Source organism: Cyanistes caeruleus, chromosome 6, assembly GCF_971803275.1.
Source record: "Cyanistes caeruleus chromosome 6, bCyaCae1.hap1.1, whole genome shotgun sequence".
Taxonomy (NCBI): domain Eukaryota; kingdom Metazoa; phylum Chordata; class Aves; order Passeriformes; family Paridae; genus Cyanistes; species Cyanistes caeruleus.
In genome coordinates, this window is record NC_141706.1 from 46,398,455 (window position 1) to 46,416,096 (window position 17,642).

Sequence of the window (17,642 nt, forward strand, 5' to 3'; positions counted from 1 at the left end):
AGAGATGAGTAGTTTCATGACCAGACTTTCTGTTGCAAGATTAAGGGGAATCCTGCAATTTATTTCGTGGTTCTTCAGTTCCTGCCTTGCTTGCCTTCTGTTTCTCTTTTTATTTAGTTCTTGCTTTCAATTTACAGCATTAGCATCCTTCTTGCTGTCCTTTCCATGGAAGAATCCAAGTAAAGCTGATTTCATTTTATTAATTTCTTTCTGGAGGAACTCTGCATCTATGACACCTTGTCTCTCACCTGTCATAGTAATAATCACGTTTGTTTTATGTTGCCTCACACCTATATTTAGTATATTCTTCACAGCAATCAGGAGTTTGACTTGGCCTTATGAGCAGGAGTGGCACCTTGTCACAAGTCCCAGCAATGTATCCTGCACATGGTAATTTCTCAGCCAACTGCTAGCAGTGACGGAGTCCCCATGAATCCTCACTGAGGTAGGATCTGCACTGCAATTCAGTGCTCAGCACACAATACTGGAAGGAGAGTTCATACACATCACGTCCCACAGACCTTCTGGCTCTCCTCACGTCAGCTCACTCTTTCTCCACCATGCAGAGGTTGTCCATCCACTGCCACATGTATGAAGGCAAGCACCAGTCCCAGAAGTTCCAGAGCATCTACTAGGGAAGAAAGGGTGGAGGATGATTTGGTAGACCTTACTGGCCTTCCAGTGCAGGGGGGCAGCGTTAGACCAGAGAAGATCTGATTCAGTAAGTCTGAAGAAAACATACATGCTTTAAAATACAAAATCAATTTGTTGCTGTACAGTGTGAAAACCTCTTTCTTTTGCTGGGCACAAGAGAAGTCTTTTGGCCTGATGTAGAGGTGCTGTGGGAAAACAGTAAGACCTAAAATCCAGACCACATTTAATGGGACTAGATCGACTCACTGCAAGATTAAAATACAACTTTTGCAAGCCCTGTTCATAGCTAGAAAGTTCTTTCAGACATCTCCACGGAGTGTATTAGAGACACTGCAAATTAAGCACAGACCTATCAAAGGACATTGAAATACAGGTCATCCCTAATCATTGGTACTATCAGGAATCCTTAAAGTCCACATTAAATGGATACCAAAGATGCTGGCAGCAGATTACCTAAATGTAGGCCTGAGTTTCATTGCACTGTCAAACACACTTGGGAACCAGAGCATATTAGGGAAACACAACCTGATGCTTGTAGAACAGTAACCAGAAATAAACTGACCCTGTCTGTTCCACAACTTCTGGCAAGAGTCCTGATATTGGGCCAAAAGCAAGAGCTTTGACTGTACAGAAAAAAAGTATTTACTGCCATGGTCTGTAAAAGAATGCAGACTGGCTATTTGCCCAGAAAATGACACCAAAGAAGAGAAAACATCAAATTTCTTTTTTTTTTTTTTTTTTTTCCTACTGTCTCCACTCCTGCCCTGACTCTCTCAGCAGCTTGGTTTCTCCACCCATTCCCAGTGCTGCCAAACAACTGCCTCAGATCAGCACACAGTGATACTCGTGTTGGGGTAACCTGTGTCACAGGGGCATGTGGTGACTCATTTTTCCAGGCCCGTGGGAGTCACTAATTTGAACTTTTACTGGCTTCTTTGGCAACATCCATGGAATGATATGGGAATGTGAAGCTAGGATATGACTCACTCTGTAAGGGAAGGACACAGAGCTGTCTCTACAATTGACTGAATTTCTTGAGCTTCTGCATTGGAGTTCCTGGGTTCTCCGCATGTCATTTTCTCCCTTCCTTCAGTGTTTCTCACTGTTGCCAAACTGATAATCCTCAGTGATGTTGTGGAGCCAGCTATCCTGGTGACAGTGGAATTCTTCCCCTTTTTAATCGTATTTGGCAGTACTAAAGTATTCTTAATAGTGGCATGCCCAGTTACTCAGAAAGGGCTACCATGAAGTCCACCACTAAAGCTATCACTAGATCATTTTGCATGGCCTTTACTAGCAGGGGTTTTCATGAACCCAGTGGCATAAAACAGAGGAAAAAATCTGAGCTCTTTAAGTGTGTTTGGATTGTCCTCCCTAGCTATGTTCTTGGGGCTGGTATTCACTGATTGTTGCCTTACACACATAGCCAGAGCCACCATGATAGCCTCTTCCCCCTCCTTGCCATTTTCACCCAGCTTTTGTCACTGGGCTGTCCATGCTGAGCCAGCCTGGCATTGGTCACATCACACAAATACCCATGTTGGTGGACTGGTACCTCCAGATGGGAGCAATCCAAGGCAGACTGTACCAACTCCCAGGGAGAAGTTCCTAGAAGGGTCTTGACAGAGCCTCCCAGATGTCATTTCTGTCACTTTCAGGTGCTGTTTCAACTTGGACTTGGGAAACTGAACTGGGAAGGAATCTGAGGGAGCATTTTTCCAGGACAAATAGATACAGCCAGTTAATCACGCCAAGATGATGGCAAGTGTTTGGCAGAGATGCACAGAAAAGGTCTTTCCCTCTGGCCAATGTACACATATTTCTGGTAAGGACTGGATCTCTGAGAGAGGGCACATCCCACCACACCCACAGAGCTGGACCACACTGACAGCCCAAGATTTTCCAGTGGGCATCTTGCAACTTGACAGCCAAAATCTTCAGAAACTCCTTCCGGGTGATGGGGCAGGAAGGAAGCATGGCAGTACAGCCTTGTCCACCATGCACTTCTCCCTCCCTCACTCCCTCCCTCCCTTTCAACCCTGTCCTTTCTCAATACCCAGGAAAGATTAACTCCTCTTCGCACACCAGAGAAAGTTATTATCATTAATGAAGAATTAAAAGAGAGTGATTAATAAAGGGCCCTTATCTGGCCATGAGGAGGAGGCTGGACAATGGAAGGAAGATGGAGAAAATGAAAAACAATAAATATGAAGCGTAAAAGGAGGCGAGCACTGCTCCCACTTGTTAGATCGCAGCTGCATCTCCTGAGGGGGGAAGGCTCCAAATTGCTAATTACTGCCTCTGAAAAGACCTCGCTCTGATATGTTTTCTGCTGAAAGGTTCCCATTAATGAAGCAGCGATGATGCCGTTTCCCTTTGACTTGCCTTCAATTCCCTCCCTGAGCTTCCTCCCAAGCCGGGAACAATGAGGCCCTGGGAGCTGGCGGCTCCCACAGGCCTCTTGGAGACTAGGCCGGGGGCAGCCGAATGAGGGGAGCCGAGCCGGCTGTGAAATATGGAGGGGGGAGATAAGGCAAAGACAGAGGAAAGAGGCTCACTCCCAGGAGCCCAGGGAAAATTTGCAGTTATTATGAAGGAGATGAGACAGATTAAAAGCCCTTGTGTTCTGCGCTGCCCTTTTATTTAGTGGCTTCATCTCTGAGATGAAAGAAGTTGGAAATGACTTTCTCCGCATTTTGCTGCAAGAAGCTTCACGGCACATTTTTTGACTTTATTCCTCCCTTTGTCTCTTGTCCCCTTTCTGTCTCTCTTTTTCCTTTTAACCCCTGGAAGGTTTTGCTGAGAAGTGCCATGGGACTAGGCAGAGCATTTGCTGGGGTAGAGCAATGACCCTGCTGCTCTCCCCATCCTGGGCTGTATGGCTCCTGCTGCCCACTGGGGAGAGAGCTGGGCCAAGGCACTGCCATGACAAGCAGAGAGCATCCAGCCGCGCTTCCTCTCCTGCTTGCCTCAGAAATGTCCCTCACCTCTCCTGCCTCCAGGCCCAGCAGCAGCTCAGCACAGATGACTGAAGCCTCTGGACAGGAAAAAACTCTACCCTTACAAAGCCCAGTGATGGATAACAATCCGTGCGGGATAAGAGTGCTGAACATTTTGTATCCCTGGAGCATTTAATGAGCAAAATTAGTGCTGAAAAGTTGGTGCAGTTCCCATTCAGGCAACCTGCAAAGTGCACAGAGAGTAAACAGTTTGCCAGGGATGTGGGATGAAGTTGAATTCAGGCAAGGATTCAAAATTTATTTTTGCTGACCCATGTCAGGTTGAACCTTGTAAGACTGGACAGATGTCCCATAAACTGCTCAAAAGCAGATTATCCCAATTGCCTCATTACATTTATTGAACTCCAATTCTGAATTTTCTGATATTTCCCCATATACCTTTTGCTCCCTACATGTTCCTTTGTGTCACTCTTTTAGTCATTGTGACTCTTTTCATTGCAGCAGCACTTTCATCCTGTCTCTTGCTTTTACCCTGTGTTCTCTCTCACAGAAAACCGACCTTGTAAGCCAGTATGTTTTCTTTACTCAGGCCAAGTGCTGACAACATCTGCAGAAATTTGGGTTTGGGTGTTGAACGTGGAAAAAAAAAATTGACAGGTGAAGTAAAATTTATACCAGTTGCAAAACATTTTGTTACAGAAACAGCAGAGAACTAGTTGGGAAATGAGGGGAAAATAAGAGAAATTAGAGTGGGCATCTGCTGCCATCTCCCCAGGACATCTGAATACAGGATTTCTTGTACACAATTGTTTGTCTGTTTTGTTATCCTGCCTGGAACGGCAGCCAGCATCGAGTGCTTGAAAAGAAGGGGTAAGAAGCTCTGAAGTGATGTTTACAGAATAACCTTCCCATCAGGGGAGTTTCTCTCTAACCCAGACATTTTGTAGCTGTTTTATATCCTGAAGCATGAAAAAGGATTGCAGCAGTGAAAAAGGATTAGATTTTAGGAGGGATTTTCACTCAGATCTGAGAGTAAAAAGAAAACCCCTGTATTGGAAATAGGAAACTGGCAGGGAAAACAAAACACTGCTAGCAAGTAAGGTGAGTTACTGCCCCAGAAAGGGTTAAAAAACCAAAAGGACAGAATTTTACAGGAAAATTGGTGCACATAAAGTAACTTTAATCAAGTCAGCTATTGGAAATGGGATTAAAAAAAATCTACTTAATGACTGCTTTTCTTTGAATATTTATTTTTCAAAGAAAGACTAGAGAACTACAAGGAAATGAAAATGTTAACATGACAGCTCAGACTGGCATAAAGGACTAGTTAGATAAACAGCACAAGGAAAGTCCAGCAAAGCTAAATGAAGCTTGTCCTATTGGGGTGTAGGAATCAATGGCAAACTCAAGGATTTAGTTATTTTTGAAGTATCTTGACAAACTAGGGAGGGTGCCAGAGGACTGAGGAAGAGCAAACACAGCGCTGGTCTTTTGAGGTGAGAGCAGGGAGGCAGCAGTGGTCTTGGCAAATATCACTCTTCCAGAGTAACTTCTGTTCTTGGCAATGTGATGGAATAAACAGAGATGGGGGGAAAAAGTAAGAATACAAAGGATAAGAGATCTGTGAGCAATAGGCAGCAGTATGTATGTTTATAGAGAATAAATCACATAAAAATAAATCTGATTACTTTCTTTTGCTCTAATTTACAAAATTAATGAAGAGAATACCTCAAACATAATCTAGATATGGACGCTGGCAAAACTTTCGATATGCTGCATTTTAAAACATTACATGGAAAACGAACCACTATTAGCTTGAATGTGAGTGCAGCTACATCGGTTAAGAAAACCCCAAACACCTTTGTGAAAAAGAAACAAAAACCGAAAACCAAAATCAAACCAAATCCCAAACAAGAAAAACCCTCTCCCAACTCCCACCCATAACCAAACAAAAAAAAAAAAAACAAAAAAAAAAACAAAAAACCACAAAACCCCGAAACAAACAACACCCAAAAAAAACCCAAACAAAAAAAACCCGGGAAACAAACAAACAAACAAAAAAAACCCACCAAACCAAACCGACGATTAAAAAAACCCATTCAAAACCCCCTGAAGACGCATCACGAAAGCTGAGAAATAAAACGGAATGTTACACAAAACTGGATGGTAGTAGGTTCACTCTTAGCTTTATTCCGATGGCCGTTGGTGATGTGTAAATCGGCATGATGGGAAAAGAGATACAAGCTTTAAGGAAAGGAGAGAAACACCGTAAGTTTAATTTAGGATGCACACAACTAGCGTGGCAGCAACGAAATGGAGGAGTTTGGGTACCAAGTTTAATTGTTCTCCATTAAAAATAAAATACGGTAACCAAGGATCTAAAGGTTACGTATATGGCAAGGGCTGCCCCGCTGGCAGGTAAGGGCTCAGTAAGGGCTCCGCTGGCGGCACCAGCCACAGTGTAAACACAGAGCGAAGCGCGGAGCCCGGCGGCAGCCCTCGCTCGGAGGCGGGCCGGCCGGCGGGGCGGGCCGCTGCCCGGCCGGGCCGTCAGGGCTCGGCGGCGGCGCGGCGGCCCCGCCCGCAGGCGGGGCGGGCGGAGGAAGTGGGCCGGGGAGGCCGGAAGCGGCGCTGACGAGGGGCTGGCGGAGCGGGGCGCTGGCCGGTGAGCGGGGTCGTGGGGAGGCCCGGCAGGAGGCTGCGCGTCCGGGACGGTGAGGGCAGTTCTCCCGGCTTTTCCCGGTGAAGCTGGGGGGTGTCGGGCAGAAGTAGCGGCGTCTCCCCAGAGGAGGGAGTCAGTGCGGCCGGGTCGCTGAGGGCTGAGGCAGGCGGCCTGTGGCAGTGGGTAGTTCGCCGGGCTGGGAGTGCGGGTATTTCTGAGGCCGGTGGGGAGTGAAGTCCCACGCCTACAAGGCACGGGTAGGGAGAGGGGTGTTGTGAAGTGAGGGATTTGGCCAGGACTTTGGGATTAGCACACTGACAGCCCTGAATTTAGGGGTGGTATTTTTCGGCAGTAGGAGCTGGGGCTTGGTCTACACCCTGTTCTGAGGAGCTCAGGGTCCCGCGCGCCTTGCTTTTCTGCTGAAGTGGTGCTGGCTTGCAAACTACCTGTTTTACCATCTGTTTTACTCCCAGCTTTGCTGCTTGTCTACTTTTTGGAAGACTCAATCTGTTTGTCAAGCAGGCTGACCCTTCTTTGGCTTTACTGACACCGGGTAGCAAAAACTAGTTGCAGGCTTCCATACCCTTTGGGATGTGTAATTGAGCATGCTGCTTCAACACAAAAGATGAACCTTTTAGACCTTCTCAGACACAGAGCACTCAACCCAACTGCTGCAGTAGAGAGAAATCTGTGCCACCATGGCTAGAAGAGGGATTTAACTCTTGCAGAAAGAAGAAGTGAGTGTTAGCCCAGGAAGTGGCAGTTATCCTGCACTGGGTCCTCCCAGGTAGCTTCAAAGTAAGTGTCTAACTCCGTTAATGTTACAATGGCTCTAGCATACTACAGTCCGGTGATGTGTTGGTAGCAGTATTTATGTCCGGTGCTAATTATTTGTTGTCATTTTTAGTAGGCATTGCCAATGGATGAACTGGTGCATGACTTGGCTTCAGCTTTAGAGCAGACTTCAGAGCAAAACAAACTGGATGAGCTATGGGAAGAGATGGCCCTAAGCCCGCGTCAGCAGCGGCGTCAGCTTCGCAAGAGACGGGGTCGTAAACGACGCTCAGACTTCACACATCAGGCAGAACACGCCTGCTGCTACAGCGAGGCCTCAGAGTCAAGCTTGGACGAAGCTGTTAAGGATTGCCGTGAGGTGCTGACAGCTAATTTCAGTGACTCTGATGACATGGCAGTGGTCAAACGACATCCAGCTCTTAGTGCCACCCTGAGGAGCAAGCAACACTTGTGGCATGAGTCAGACTCCTTTACAGAGAATGCACCCTGTCGACCTCTCAGGCGCCGACGGAAAGTCAAACGTGTGACATCAGAGGTGGCTGCCAGTCTCCAGCAAAAGCTCAGGGTGTCAGAATGGAACTATGAGAGGGGCTGCAGGTTCAAGTCAGCCAAGAAACAGCGTCTTTCACGCTGGAAAGAGAATGCCCCTTGGACATCATCCAGTCACGGCCTTTGCGAGTCAGGAGAGAACAGGCCCTTCCTCAGCAATGGGGGAAGGAAGGAGCGGATGGAGTGTGAAGCTGATGATCAGAAACAGGGCTCAGATGAAAACATGTCGGAATGGTGAGATCTCGGTTTCTTCTCTGTGCTAGTCAGATGGCCGCCTTGCTTGCAGCTGCTTGTAAATGCTGTGCCTTGCTTTTTGAAGTTCTTAAAATTATTCAGTGCTGCTCTCTTTTTGAAGATGAGAAATAGCTGCTTCTAAACTGTAGATTTTTTCCAAGTCTTTCCTGTCAGTACTGTATGATGATCCAGAATGCTTCCTTGAAAAGTTGGCAAGCTGGTATGTTTCTGGCTCTTGTTACACAAGGAGTCCTCTGAAATGTCTGTGGCCTTGCAGCTACAAGGTGGCATGCTTGTGGCCTATGGTTTGGGGAATAAACCCACAGCTGGCACTTGAGTTGTGTGATTGATAGGAAGTGATCTCAGTTTCTTGTTTTCAGCATTTACTATAAGTAGTAGTAGATAACAGATCCTTATTGCTAGCCCTCTGTGCAGATACTGTGTAAACCTCAGTCTAACCTTGCCTGCATTTCTACATTTCCACTATTAAGCTGATCGTCAAAGTCTAGCTATGGGGAGAATGTGGTGAAACAATGGAAGTTATGGGGAGCTTATGTTACTTACAGGATAAGCCTGTGCAAGCAGTCGAGTCTGATATATTGGTGTCCAGTTTTGGAGAACTTTGATGATTGTGGCAGAATTATATGCAGAGCATTAAAATGAGACATGCAGATGTCATGGTCTAAGTTTGTGTTGCGCTTTGGAATTTTTTTCTCCAAGTGTGAATTTTATTCTCTCCGTTGAAGGTTTAGGATAATAAAACTGCTTCTGTCTGAAGAGTTTTTTCAGGTTAGAAAAGAGGCACCTGTTAAGAATCAAATGGAGGAAATTTCTTAATCAATAGCATACAAAAAGCAATTGTGATTGCTGATTTTCTAATAATCATTGTGTAAGAACAGCAGACATTGAGGAGACATTTAAACAAAACATATTATTTTCCATGAAACATGCAGTCTGGAACTCTACTGGAGGACATTTTAGAGGTCAAAATTTAAGTATGTTCAAAAGGGAGATGTGGAGCATAGATAAATCAGGAGCTGTTAAACATTACAGCCCAGATGAAAGATCCCGCTCAGGAAGTCCTTAAACTGCTGACTTCTAAAAGCTAGAGGAGCATACGGAGAAGTCTGCATTTGTCATGTTCTCATGTTCTTTTCTCAAGCATTGTAATATCGCTATCAAAAGAGAGGAGATTTGGGAAGTCTAACTCTTTGATACAGTATGATTGTTCATATGTTGAGGTTCACTTAAGTGTTGTGACAATCTAGCTCCTGTACTTTGTCAGAGTGGACAGGTGGCACTTCATTATTACGGCTTTGTGAATAATAGCTGGAATTGCAAACTTCTCAGTGGTATTTCTCTGTGAAAAGCTTAGGTTATAGTAAGTCCTCTCTGTGGTCTAGGGAACCACTGTTGCATTTTTACAGGGCCAGTTGTGATAAGTAGCATGTAACTCTTACGGTGTGGTCACTTTTTTCTTTCAACAGTGGCCGTTGTTGCTAAAAAGTGGGTGTAAAGTGGGGCTTTACAAGAAACTTGTGAATGGAAACTTCTTGTTACTACTTGTTAAAGTAGTTTTATCTTCTCAGAGCTGTTTGCTCTTAGTCCAGGAAAAGAGGTGTGCTAAGTAGCCCCTGAAGAGTGCATGTCAGTGGTGATGGACTGAGAGATACCCTTACTAGATGTGGCAGTGATGGACAGTTTTCCTTGAGTTGGTTTTTCTAACACCAGTCAGAGTCTGTTCCATCATGTCAAACTTGAACTTAAACCAGCAGGCTTTCATCCAGCCTTTCTTTGTGCCAGCCTTGGAAAGAGTAAATAAAGAGCTATGTCCAGACTGTTACTTGAGGACCATGCTGGGAGATGGCTTTGTTCTGTCTCAGTTGTCCCTTGCTCTCAGACTAATTATTGTGCTAGTGTATGCATCAAATGACACTTACCATCTGCTGCCAAATCCTTGGGACTCTCTCTGGAAAGCTAGTGCTTGGAATATTTGACCTCTCCAACACCACATGTGTGATCTGTGCTGTGACTCACTAGGGAGGGCCACAGTTGGAGGGAGGAATACATGCAGCCCTCTTCACTGCAGAGTATCCCTCTCAGCAGTGAAGGATCGTGCTTTGGTCTCCGCTGCTCTAAATATAGCACTTTGCTGCTTGCAGCACAGTGAAACTGACTGTGTTTGCCTCACTCCCACTGTGCTATAGCTGTTTTTTCTGGTACAGTAAGAGAAGTACTTTTCACAGATGTATGACAAGGGCATATCCTGAGGAAGGGAGAAGAAAACTGGATGCCTGGGATAGCAAATGGTGTGGTTGTCATCACAAGCTGATGGGACGAAAGGTGACTGGTGCTGCTTGTGGGACTTGGAAGCAGTCTGTGGTGATCTGGTGATTTACAAAACTTTTATACTGAGCTGGTTCCACTACTGTTCACCCCTATAACAATAGGGGATGTGACAAAACAAAATAGGTTTTCAGGCAAACTGTATTCAGAGTGGATTTTTTTTTACCTTCTTTTTCCTCCCCTACACTAACAGTTGCTTTGGTTTGTTATACAGGAATGAATCTGTAAATGCTGAAATATCCACTATTTTCTCTGCTTTGTAGTAGGCTTCTAATCCTAAGCCAGGTCAAAGACCTATTTATTCAGTTGGAAAACTCCCATTCACTGAGAAAGTCTGGAATATGTGTTCTTAATGAGGAAATGTTTTTTTCCTGGTTTGCTTGTGGGACTATGCCCAGTCCTTTTCTGGAGGAAGATGAGCTGCAGTATTGTGATTCAAATGTGCATTATAATGAAATCTTAGAAATGTGTGCCAAACACGGCAAAAGGTGAACATAAATTGAGAGAAGATTGGATGTGCAGGAACATGATAAGGAAATGATGATGGTTCTGAATTGGGTAATGACATGACCCAGTGCCTGATTTATAAATAATTATGCAAACAGAAGAAACAAGTGGTTTTAGTTTAAGCAATTGTTTGTATATTGTACAAAGGTGACAATTAGCTGCTAAGACTGTTAGAAGTAACATGCCTTTCCGTCCCTAAACGTTTTGAGATTCCCTGCAGCCATAATAAAGGCAAATTATATATTGAGTGCTGAAGTTTCTTCTCTTGTTGGTCTAAGCTGAGTATTTCTAGAATGGTCTGGGTTTGGTTTGAGGGCAGAACAAATCATAGTACAAGAGCTGTCTAAAAATCGCTTTGAGTAGTGTGTTTACTTGTGAAAGATATGCAGTTGGTCTCATCTGTTTTCAAGTACCAAAACTTACTGTTACTTTTTCAAACCTGGGGTTCTACTGACCCACCAGTGCTGTGAGATTTCACTGCCTTAATCTTGATGTGTTTGTTGTGGTTTAACCTGGATAGGCAGCTCAGCTCCATAAAGCCACCTGCTCACTCCCCTGCAGGGATGAGGGAGGAAAATGGAAGAGTAAAAGTGAGAAAACTCTCAGCTTTAGGTAAAGCAAAAGCTGTGTGTGTGCAAGCAAAGCAAAATACAGAGTTCACTACTTCCTATCAGTGCGCAGGTGTTCAGCCATCTCCAGGAATGTAGAACTCCATCATTTGTAACATTCTTTGGGAACACAAACACTACAACTTCAAATTTTGCTGACTTCATTCTTCTTTTTCCCAGGTTTTATTGCTAAGCATGACATTATATGATGTAGGGTATGACTGTGGTCAGTCAGGGTCAGTTGTCCAGCCTGTGTACCCTACCATCTTGTGCACCTCCAGCCTGCTTACTGGCAGGGCAGTGTGAGACAGCCTCGGCAGTGTGTAAGCACTGCTCAGTGATAACTAAAACATCCCTGTATTAATAACACTGGTCACAAATCCAAAACATAGAACCAAAGTCCTACTATGAGAAAAATTTAACTCTGTGCCAGCCAAAACCGGTACAATGTTCTGGCCTGAGAATAGGAACATTTCCCATCTTGAATGTGCAGTTAAGTTGCTTTACCCTTTGGAAGAGAGCTGCTTTGATGACAGTCTGCAGTTGCACTCATGAGTCTGGCTAAGCTGATGAATTGGAGGCCAGTCTCTCCATAAAAAAAAAAAATAAAAATTCCTCTCTCTTGGAAGGCAAGTGACAAAGACAGAGTGTTCTGCTTCCCCTCCTTCTCCAGCCCAGCCTGACCTTCTGCAGCCCCTCGGTGCCTCTTGTTTTCTTATTTTTATAGAAAATCAATATCCCTCTTGACACAAACAATAGCTCAGGCAAAAGAATAAATGGGGGAAACCTGAGATCTCTGTCCATCACCTCTCTGTTTAACTCCCCCAAAGTATTTAATTATAAGCATGCTTTGCTCCAGGTGTTTGCGACAGTGAAATTGCTAAATGAGGACCATTTTAACCAAAGATTGGGTGATCAATAATACTCTATAGCAGTAGCTTGTTGGATCAATAGCATTCATTATTTCATGGTTAAGGTAAGTAGCCTCCTTTGCAAGTGGAGGTCATTAATCAGTGCTTACTGGACCTGCAGAAAGGCCTGCATAGGAGTCTAGGAGTTCTAGTTTCTAGTGTTCAGCCCTGCAGTGTAAAAGGGGTAGTGAAGAGGGTGAAATCCCTGAAAGTTTGTTCCTGTAGAGCACTGGCAGTGATGCTTATCTCCAAGCAACTAAAGAGCTCTCAGTGCAACAGGATGCTTAAAGTACTGTTAATATGACCTGGATACTTGTCAGTGCTTTTTCCTTTCTCAGACACCTTTCTTCTGAGGATGCTAAAACCCTTATGAAGCTGTTTCTTGGTCCTCCCATCTGCAGCTTGTGAGGATTGTTTATCCAAACTATCAAAAGGGAAAGCAGGCACACTAAGAGATTGGCCCAGGGTCATACAGTGAGTTGGTAGGAGAGCTTGGGATAAAACAATTAATTTGTGGTTCTCAGTCCTTGGCCGTAATTGCTGTGGTGTATATGTGGGAGGATGAATGCACAGTCAAGTTTTGTAATGGATTAATTTGGAATTTGATATTAACTTACATGCTGGAAGGTGAGAATGCTGTACAAATTGTTCATCCATTAAGTATAAATGGCCTTTATACAATGATGAAGATAGCAGCATGATGAGTTAACTGGTTTGAACTTTACAGTGCATTTTCTAAGAACAGCAATATGCTCACAAAATAGAGTTTTATTCTGTTCCTGCAGTTCTTTGGAGTGACATATTTTGTGGTCCCTCATCATTCAGCCTTGTAAATCAAGGGGTTTCCAGTTGATACTGGTCTCTAGTATGATCCAGTTTCCCTGGAAAAGAGGCATCCAGAGATACTTTCAAACAGCATTCCCTGATTGGAGACCAGTTCTAGCGCTGACTTATACCTGGTATTCGCATCTAAGGTCTTAGCGTTCAGGGAGTAGGCAGTAAGTAGTTTCTGCTTGTCCTAGAATCTCTTGGCTAAATCAGAGGAAGCATTGCCTGAAGTATCCAAGGAATGATTTCAGGTCAGCATTAAAGCCTTCAGATGCTTGGGACTGACACGGACATGTACTTCTACAAATATTCATCTAGCTTTGTAGTCAATGGCTTTCTACACATTAATTTCTAGCTTTATTATTTTGTTGAAGAATTAAATCTCTCAGTGCTTCAGCAAATGCAAAGCATGCTATGACAAGGTTACATTCAGCAGCAGCAAGTCATGCTGTGCTAAGGTATTTAGCTGGAGAGTTGTAAATGTCGCAGCTGCTCTTTACTCCTTATAGAATAAAAGTTTGGGGGGGGTAAGCTGTTTGTGTGACAATGTAACATTTTTGAGGAAAAGAAATCTGAAGTAGAAGACCTAAGAGGGTTTTCAGTAGTTGTTAAGTGACCCAAGGACAGAGTTTTTATCTGCATGTGATTTCCTGGTGAGTATTCGAGATGATACCATATTTAGGTTATTAATTCTAGTACCCGAGGCAAATGCCATTTTATTAATTACTTCTTGATAACTTAGAACTAAACTAGATACAGGATTCTACTCTTTTTCAAGTGATGCAGCATTGATAAGTGCAGTTACGTTCTGTTCTGGAGCCAGTCATGTATCTGACTGAAATAAAATTTTTGTGAGACATGTAAAGCATTTTGGTCTTGGAGAAGCTAGTAAAATGTAGTTTTTGTATTGTGCTGTTGCCATTGTAACCTTGTTTTTTTTTCTCTGTTTTTATTCCAGTGAAACCAGCAGTGTTTGCAGCAGCAGTGATACTGGCCTGTTTACCAATGATGAAGGCCGCCAAGGTAACAACTGTCCTGTGATTTTCCTCATGAGTTTCTTACTTTCTTTATAAATGCAAAGATCTATGTTTGAAGAGAGACAGAGAGAGAGGTGTGTGAGGAAAAAACCGGTGGCAGGGAGTGGCTAGAAGTTAAGAAATAAGATGAGGGCTACAAATGTATGATTTTTCATAACACTACACTTTTCCTGATAAAATACTTTGTGCATCAGATCCATAATATTTGCAATATAAGAAGCTATTATTGTGGAAAAGCACAGACATACAAGAGGAATTTGAGATGTCTTCATAATGAAAGGGCACAGCTTATGATTTTTCTGTAGATGTTTTCAGTGTCTACATACCATTACTGCCTGAATCTGTTAGTTGTTTTCTCTATGGGCAGGAAAAGAAGATGGGGGGAAAATTATGTAATACTGACAAATCACCTAATAGACTGTGCTAAGAAGATGATGGAACTATGTGATTTTCTTTGTTTCTTTAAATATGTGTTCCTACCTTGCTCTTGTGTGCATTAATTGAATGTGGTATTTTCAGTGTCTGTTGTAGAAATGGTATCTTAGGAGTTTTGAGTGTGAAGTGCAATCTGGTTTTAGTTACCAGCCACAGCACAATGTTCAGTTGATGGGGAATATGGCAGAAGTAAGTGTGAAATAGGTTGTAGTAGGCATATAGGCATTGAGGACTGTTACATTTGGAGCATGTGGAATGCGACCCTAGAGACCTGCAATTCTGTGCACTCTGATTCTGTCACATTTCACAGGCTAAGATTTGGATGAGATCTCTTCTGGGAATATACAAGTGCTAAAGTATAGCTCAGTAGAATATGCTGCTTCCACTAGCTTGTTAATGGCCCAGGTACCTGTGTGAAGCAACACAATGATAGCAAACATGCTTTTCTGTTTTCTGATGGTATTTTAGGCTGTCGGACCAATCTGTTGTCTTAGGGGAGTATAATACTTCCCTTAAGAGCAGGGATTTCAAATATCAGCTTTGACCTTTGCTGAAAAATAACTGTTTCCAGACTCTGGTTCTTCAGAGACAACAGAAAAGTAGAATCTTTTGCCCTCTTTTTACTGATGATTGTTCAGGGGGAGCTGAAATTAGTGAGCACTTGTATATCAGATGACAAAGCAGAGTGGTGACTGAAGTGTTTTACTTCATCACCTGACACAAGATTGATGGAGACTGGGTAGTATATATATATATATATACACACTTGTCTATATGCTTGTCCTATATACTTGCCCTGATTTTATATCCTGTTTTAGACATTAATTTTTGGCTGCTACTAGAAGTAGGATGCTCAATATACAGGAACATGTAGAAATATTACTGAGATAAATTAATAAAGTCCAATTACAAAGCCTTCCCTGTTTAGGTAAGAGAAGAGGTTTGACATCCTTGTCATCAGGTCTCTCTCTGTTCAAACAGTTTGTACTGTGATAGCTTTCTGGCCAAGATGTATTAGCTTACAGTTCCATTGAAAGGGTTAAAAATATTGTTGTGCTTTCAGACTAAATAAAAAATACCTCATTTTCCTTTTTTTTCTTGACAATTCTTAGTCAGAAAGTAAACAAAAAAACAACAGCTTTCCATGTCAGTGAGATGGAGCAAGCACAATTTTTTTTTGTCACAGATCATCACCACCTTATAAATAGTTTCTAGCACAACTCCAGGCTGAATAATGGGAAATTTAAACTGGCAGCATTCTTAAATGCAGTTTTTTTCCCCTCCTTCTTTTGAGGTTGCATCATGTAATATTTGTGCTTCTGCTAATTAAATAAATCATCTTTGCAACTGCACATACCAGCATGCTTCTGTGAGAATGATCCTAGTTCATAATTTGATTGTAAGGTGGGGTTCTTTTGGTTTTATATTTGTTACATGCCTTGGGATCTCTCACAGTGACAATTAGTGAATATTAGCATATGATGCTGATCATTAAAGTTTGTCTTGTGAAAATAGTGATTTGAGGTAGACTGTGCTCACAGACCCAAATTTCTAGGAGTAGTTTTGCACAAATTATGCTCTCTTAGGAGAGCTACCCAATGTTACTTAATTTGCTGTGAAGTGGAGGTGGGGTTTTTATATTTGAAGATATAACTGGTGGGTCAGCTTGATTCATGACAGAAAAAACAATGTCAGAGCTCTAGGATAAAGCGTTCTGGTTGTCCTCCTACCTGTTGCTGATCGGAGTTGGTTTTGTATGTTGCTGCTTCTGTTATGTGCAAGACTGCAGCATTCTTACTAGGATGAGTTTTTTTTTACTTTCTTGTATTTTTTTTCTTTTTTATGTTTTTCTTTTTTCTTTATTTTTCTATTTTCTTTTTTTTCTTACTTTTTTTCTTTTCTTTTTTTCTTTTTTTTTTTTTTCCTTTCCCAGCAAGACGTGTGAGGCATAATGGACTTTGGTCAGGAATAATGTAACTCAGTGAGGAAAGGAGTGTAAGTGATGATGCTTGAGTTGAGACTTAATGGTAGGCAAATGAGAATTTTCCCTACACTAGATGTGTTAGTTTTTTAAGGCAAGATTGCAATTGCATGGGACCGTGTGAGTTTGGCTTCTGAAATGCTACATGTGTCACGTTCTTTGCTGTCCTCCTGCTTTTTTTTTTCATATGCTGCTCATGTGCTACTGCTCTGAGGGAATTTCAGACAGATTTACTATGAACAGTGTGATGCAGTTCAGTTTTGGGCTGCAGCTGTGTGAACTACAGTGATCTAGCTCCATGGAGACTTTGGTCATGACTTCTGATGCTGCTACCTTAGTTTTGCAGAGGATTTGTAGTTCTGAGAGATTCTAAGCAATTTTGATTGAAAGCAGCTCACAGCATGGTGCTTGAACTCAGAGTGACCAATTCAGATAGTTCTGTATTTTCGTCTTAGCTGCTGTCTTAGCAGACTAGGGGTCTTTCTCATCAGTATGTTTCTTTTGCCTACACTGTGAGCCTGGTCTTCCCCTCTTGTGAGGTCTCTCCTGTGACAGCCTATAACATGTGCCAAATGATTGGCCTCTTCTGGTGTCGCAGTAATTACTTCAGAGAAAGAGTTCTGCATAAGACATCACACAATGTTGAACTAAGGTTGATGAGATGCAGTAGCAACAGAGTGCTAAACCTGCCCTAGGCAGGTCTATAAAGAGGCTTTGTTCTATAGGGAAATTCTGGAGACTGATGAGTTGGATAGTTTAAAGCATTTAGTGAGGCCCCATAGTTACTGAGGATCATTGAAACAGAATACAAATATAAGACTCTTCAAGAACGAATTCTTAATGAGACTTCAGCTGTTTCACATTCAGATGTGCCTACTTGTAGTATTTTGAGGGACTGTCACAGAGTACACCGATGTTATTTATGGCTAATTCCATCCTATTTCTTTAGGAGATGATGAGCAAAGTGATTGGTTTTATGAAGGAGAATGTGTTCCAGGATTCACTGTCCCAAACCTTCTTCCCAAGTGGGGAGCTGATCACCGATCTGAAGTGGAGAGGATTGACTCAGGCCTGGACAAGCTCTCTGTTTCCACCTTCCTATTGCCCTCACGGCCAGCTCAGAGAGGTGAGGTCC

General features: G+C 43.0%; 1 protein-coding gene and 1 long non-coding RNA gene across 51 annotated transcripts in view; one reads left to right on the forward strand and one right to left on the reverse strand.

The window, feature by feature from the left end:
* Positions 1–4,313: 4,313 nt before the first annotated feature.
* Positions 4,314–6,147, reverse strand: LOC147652654 (uncharacterized). Its single transcript, XR_015288143.1, has 3 exons — positions 5,946–6,147; positions 5,768–5,858; positions 4,314–5,166 (listed from the first exon to the last, which is right to left on the reverse strand). It is a non-coding gene; the product is annotated as an uncharacterized LOC147652654 (long non-coding RNA).
* A 46-nt stretch (positions 6,148–6,193) lies between these two features.
* GPATCH2L (G-patch domain containing 2 like) overlaps positions 6,194–17,642 on the forward strand; it is a 40,739-nt gene continuing 29,290 nt past the window's right edge. For 5 of the 50 annotated variants that reach the window (XM_086893425.1, XM_023927785.2, XM_086893420.1 and 2 more), the window contains exons 1-5: positions 6,203–6,279; positions 6,750–7,074; positions 7,184–7,854; positions 14,013–14,077; positions 17,457–17,633. In XM_086893425.1, coding sequence (XP_086749551.1) covers positions 7,196–7,854; positions 14,013–14,077; positions 17,457–17,633 — 901 coding nt within the window. In that variant the 5' untranslated portion in view covers positions 6,203–6,279; positions 6,750–7,074; positions 7,184–7,195. Of the gene's footprint in view, positions 6,456–6,749; positions 7,075–7,183; positions 7,855–14,012; positions 14,078–17,456; positions 17,634–17,642 lie in introns of all 50 variants that reach the window. The other 45 variants (XM_086893402.1, XM_086893431.1, XM_086893394.1 and 42 more) reach the window with 16 other exon arrangements.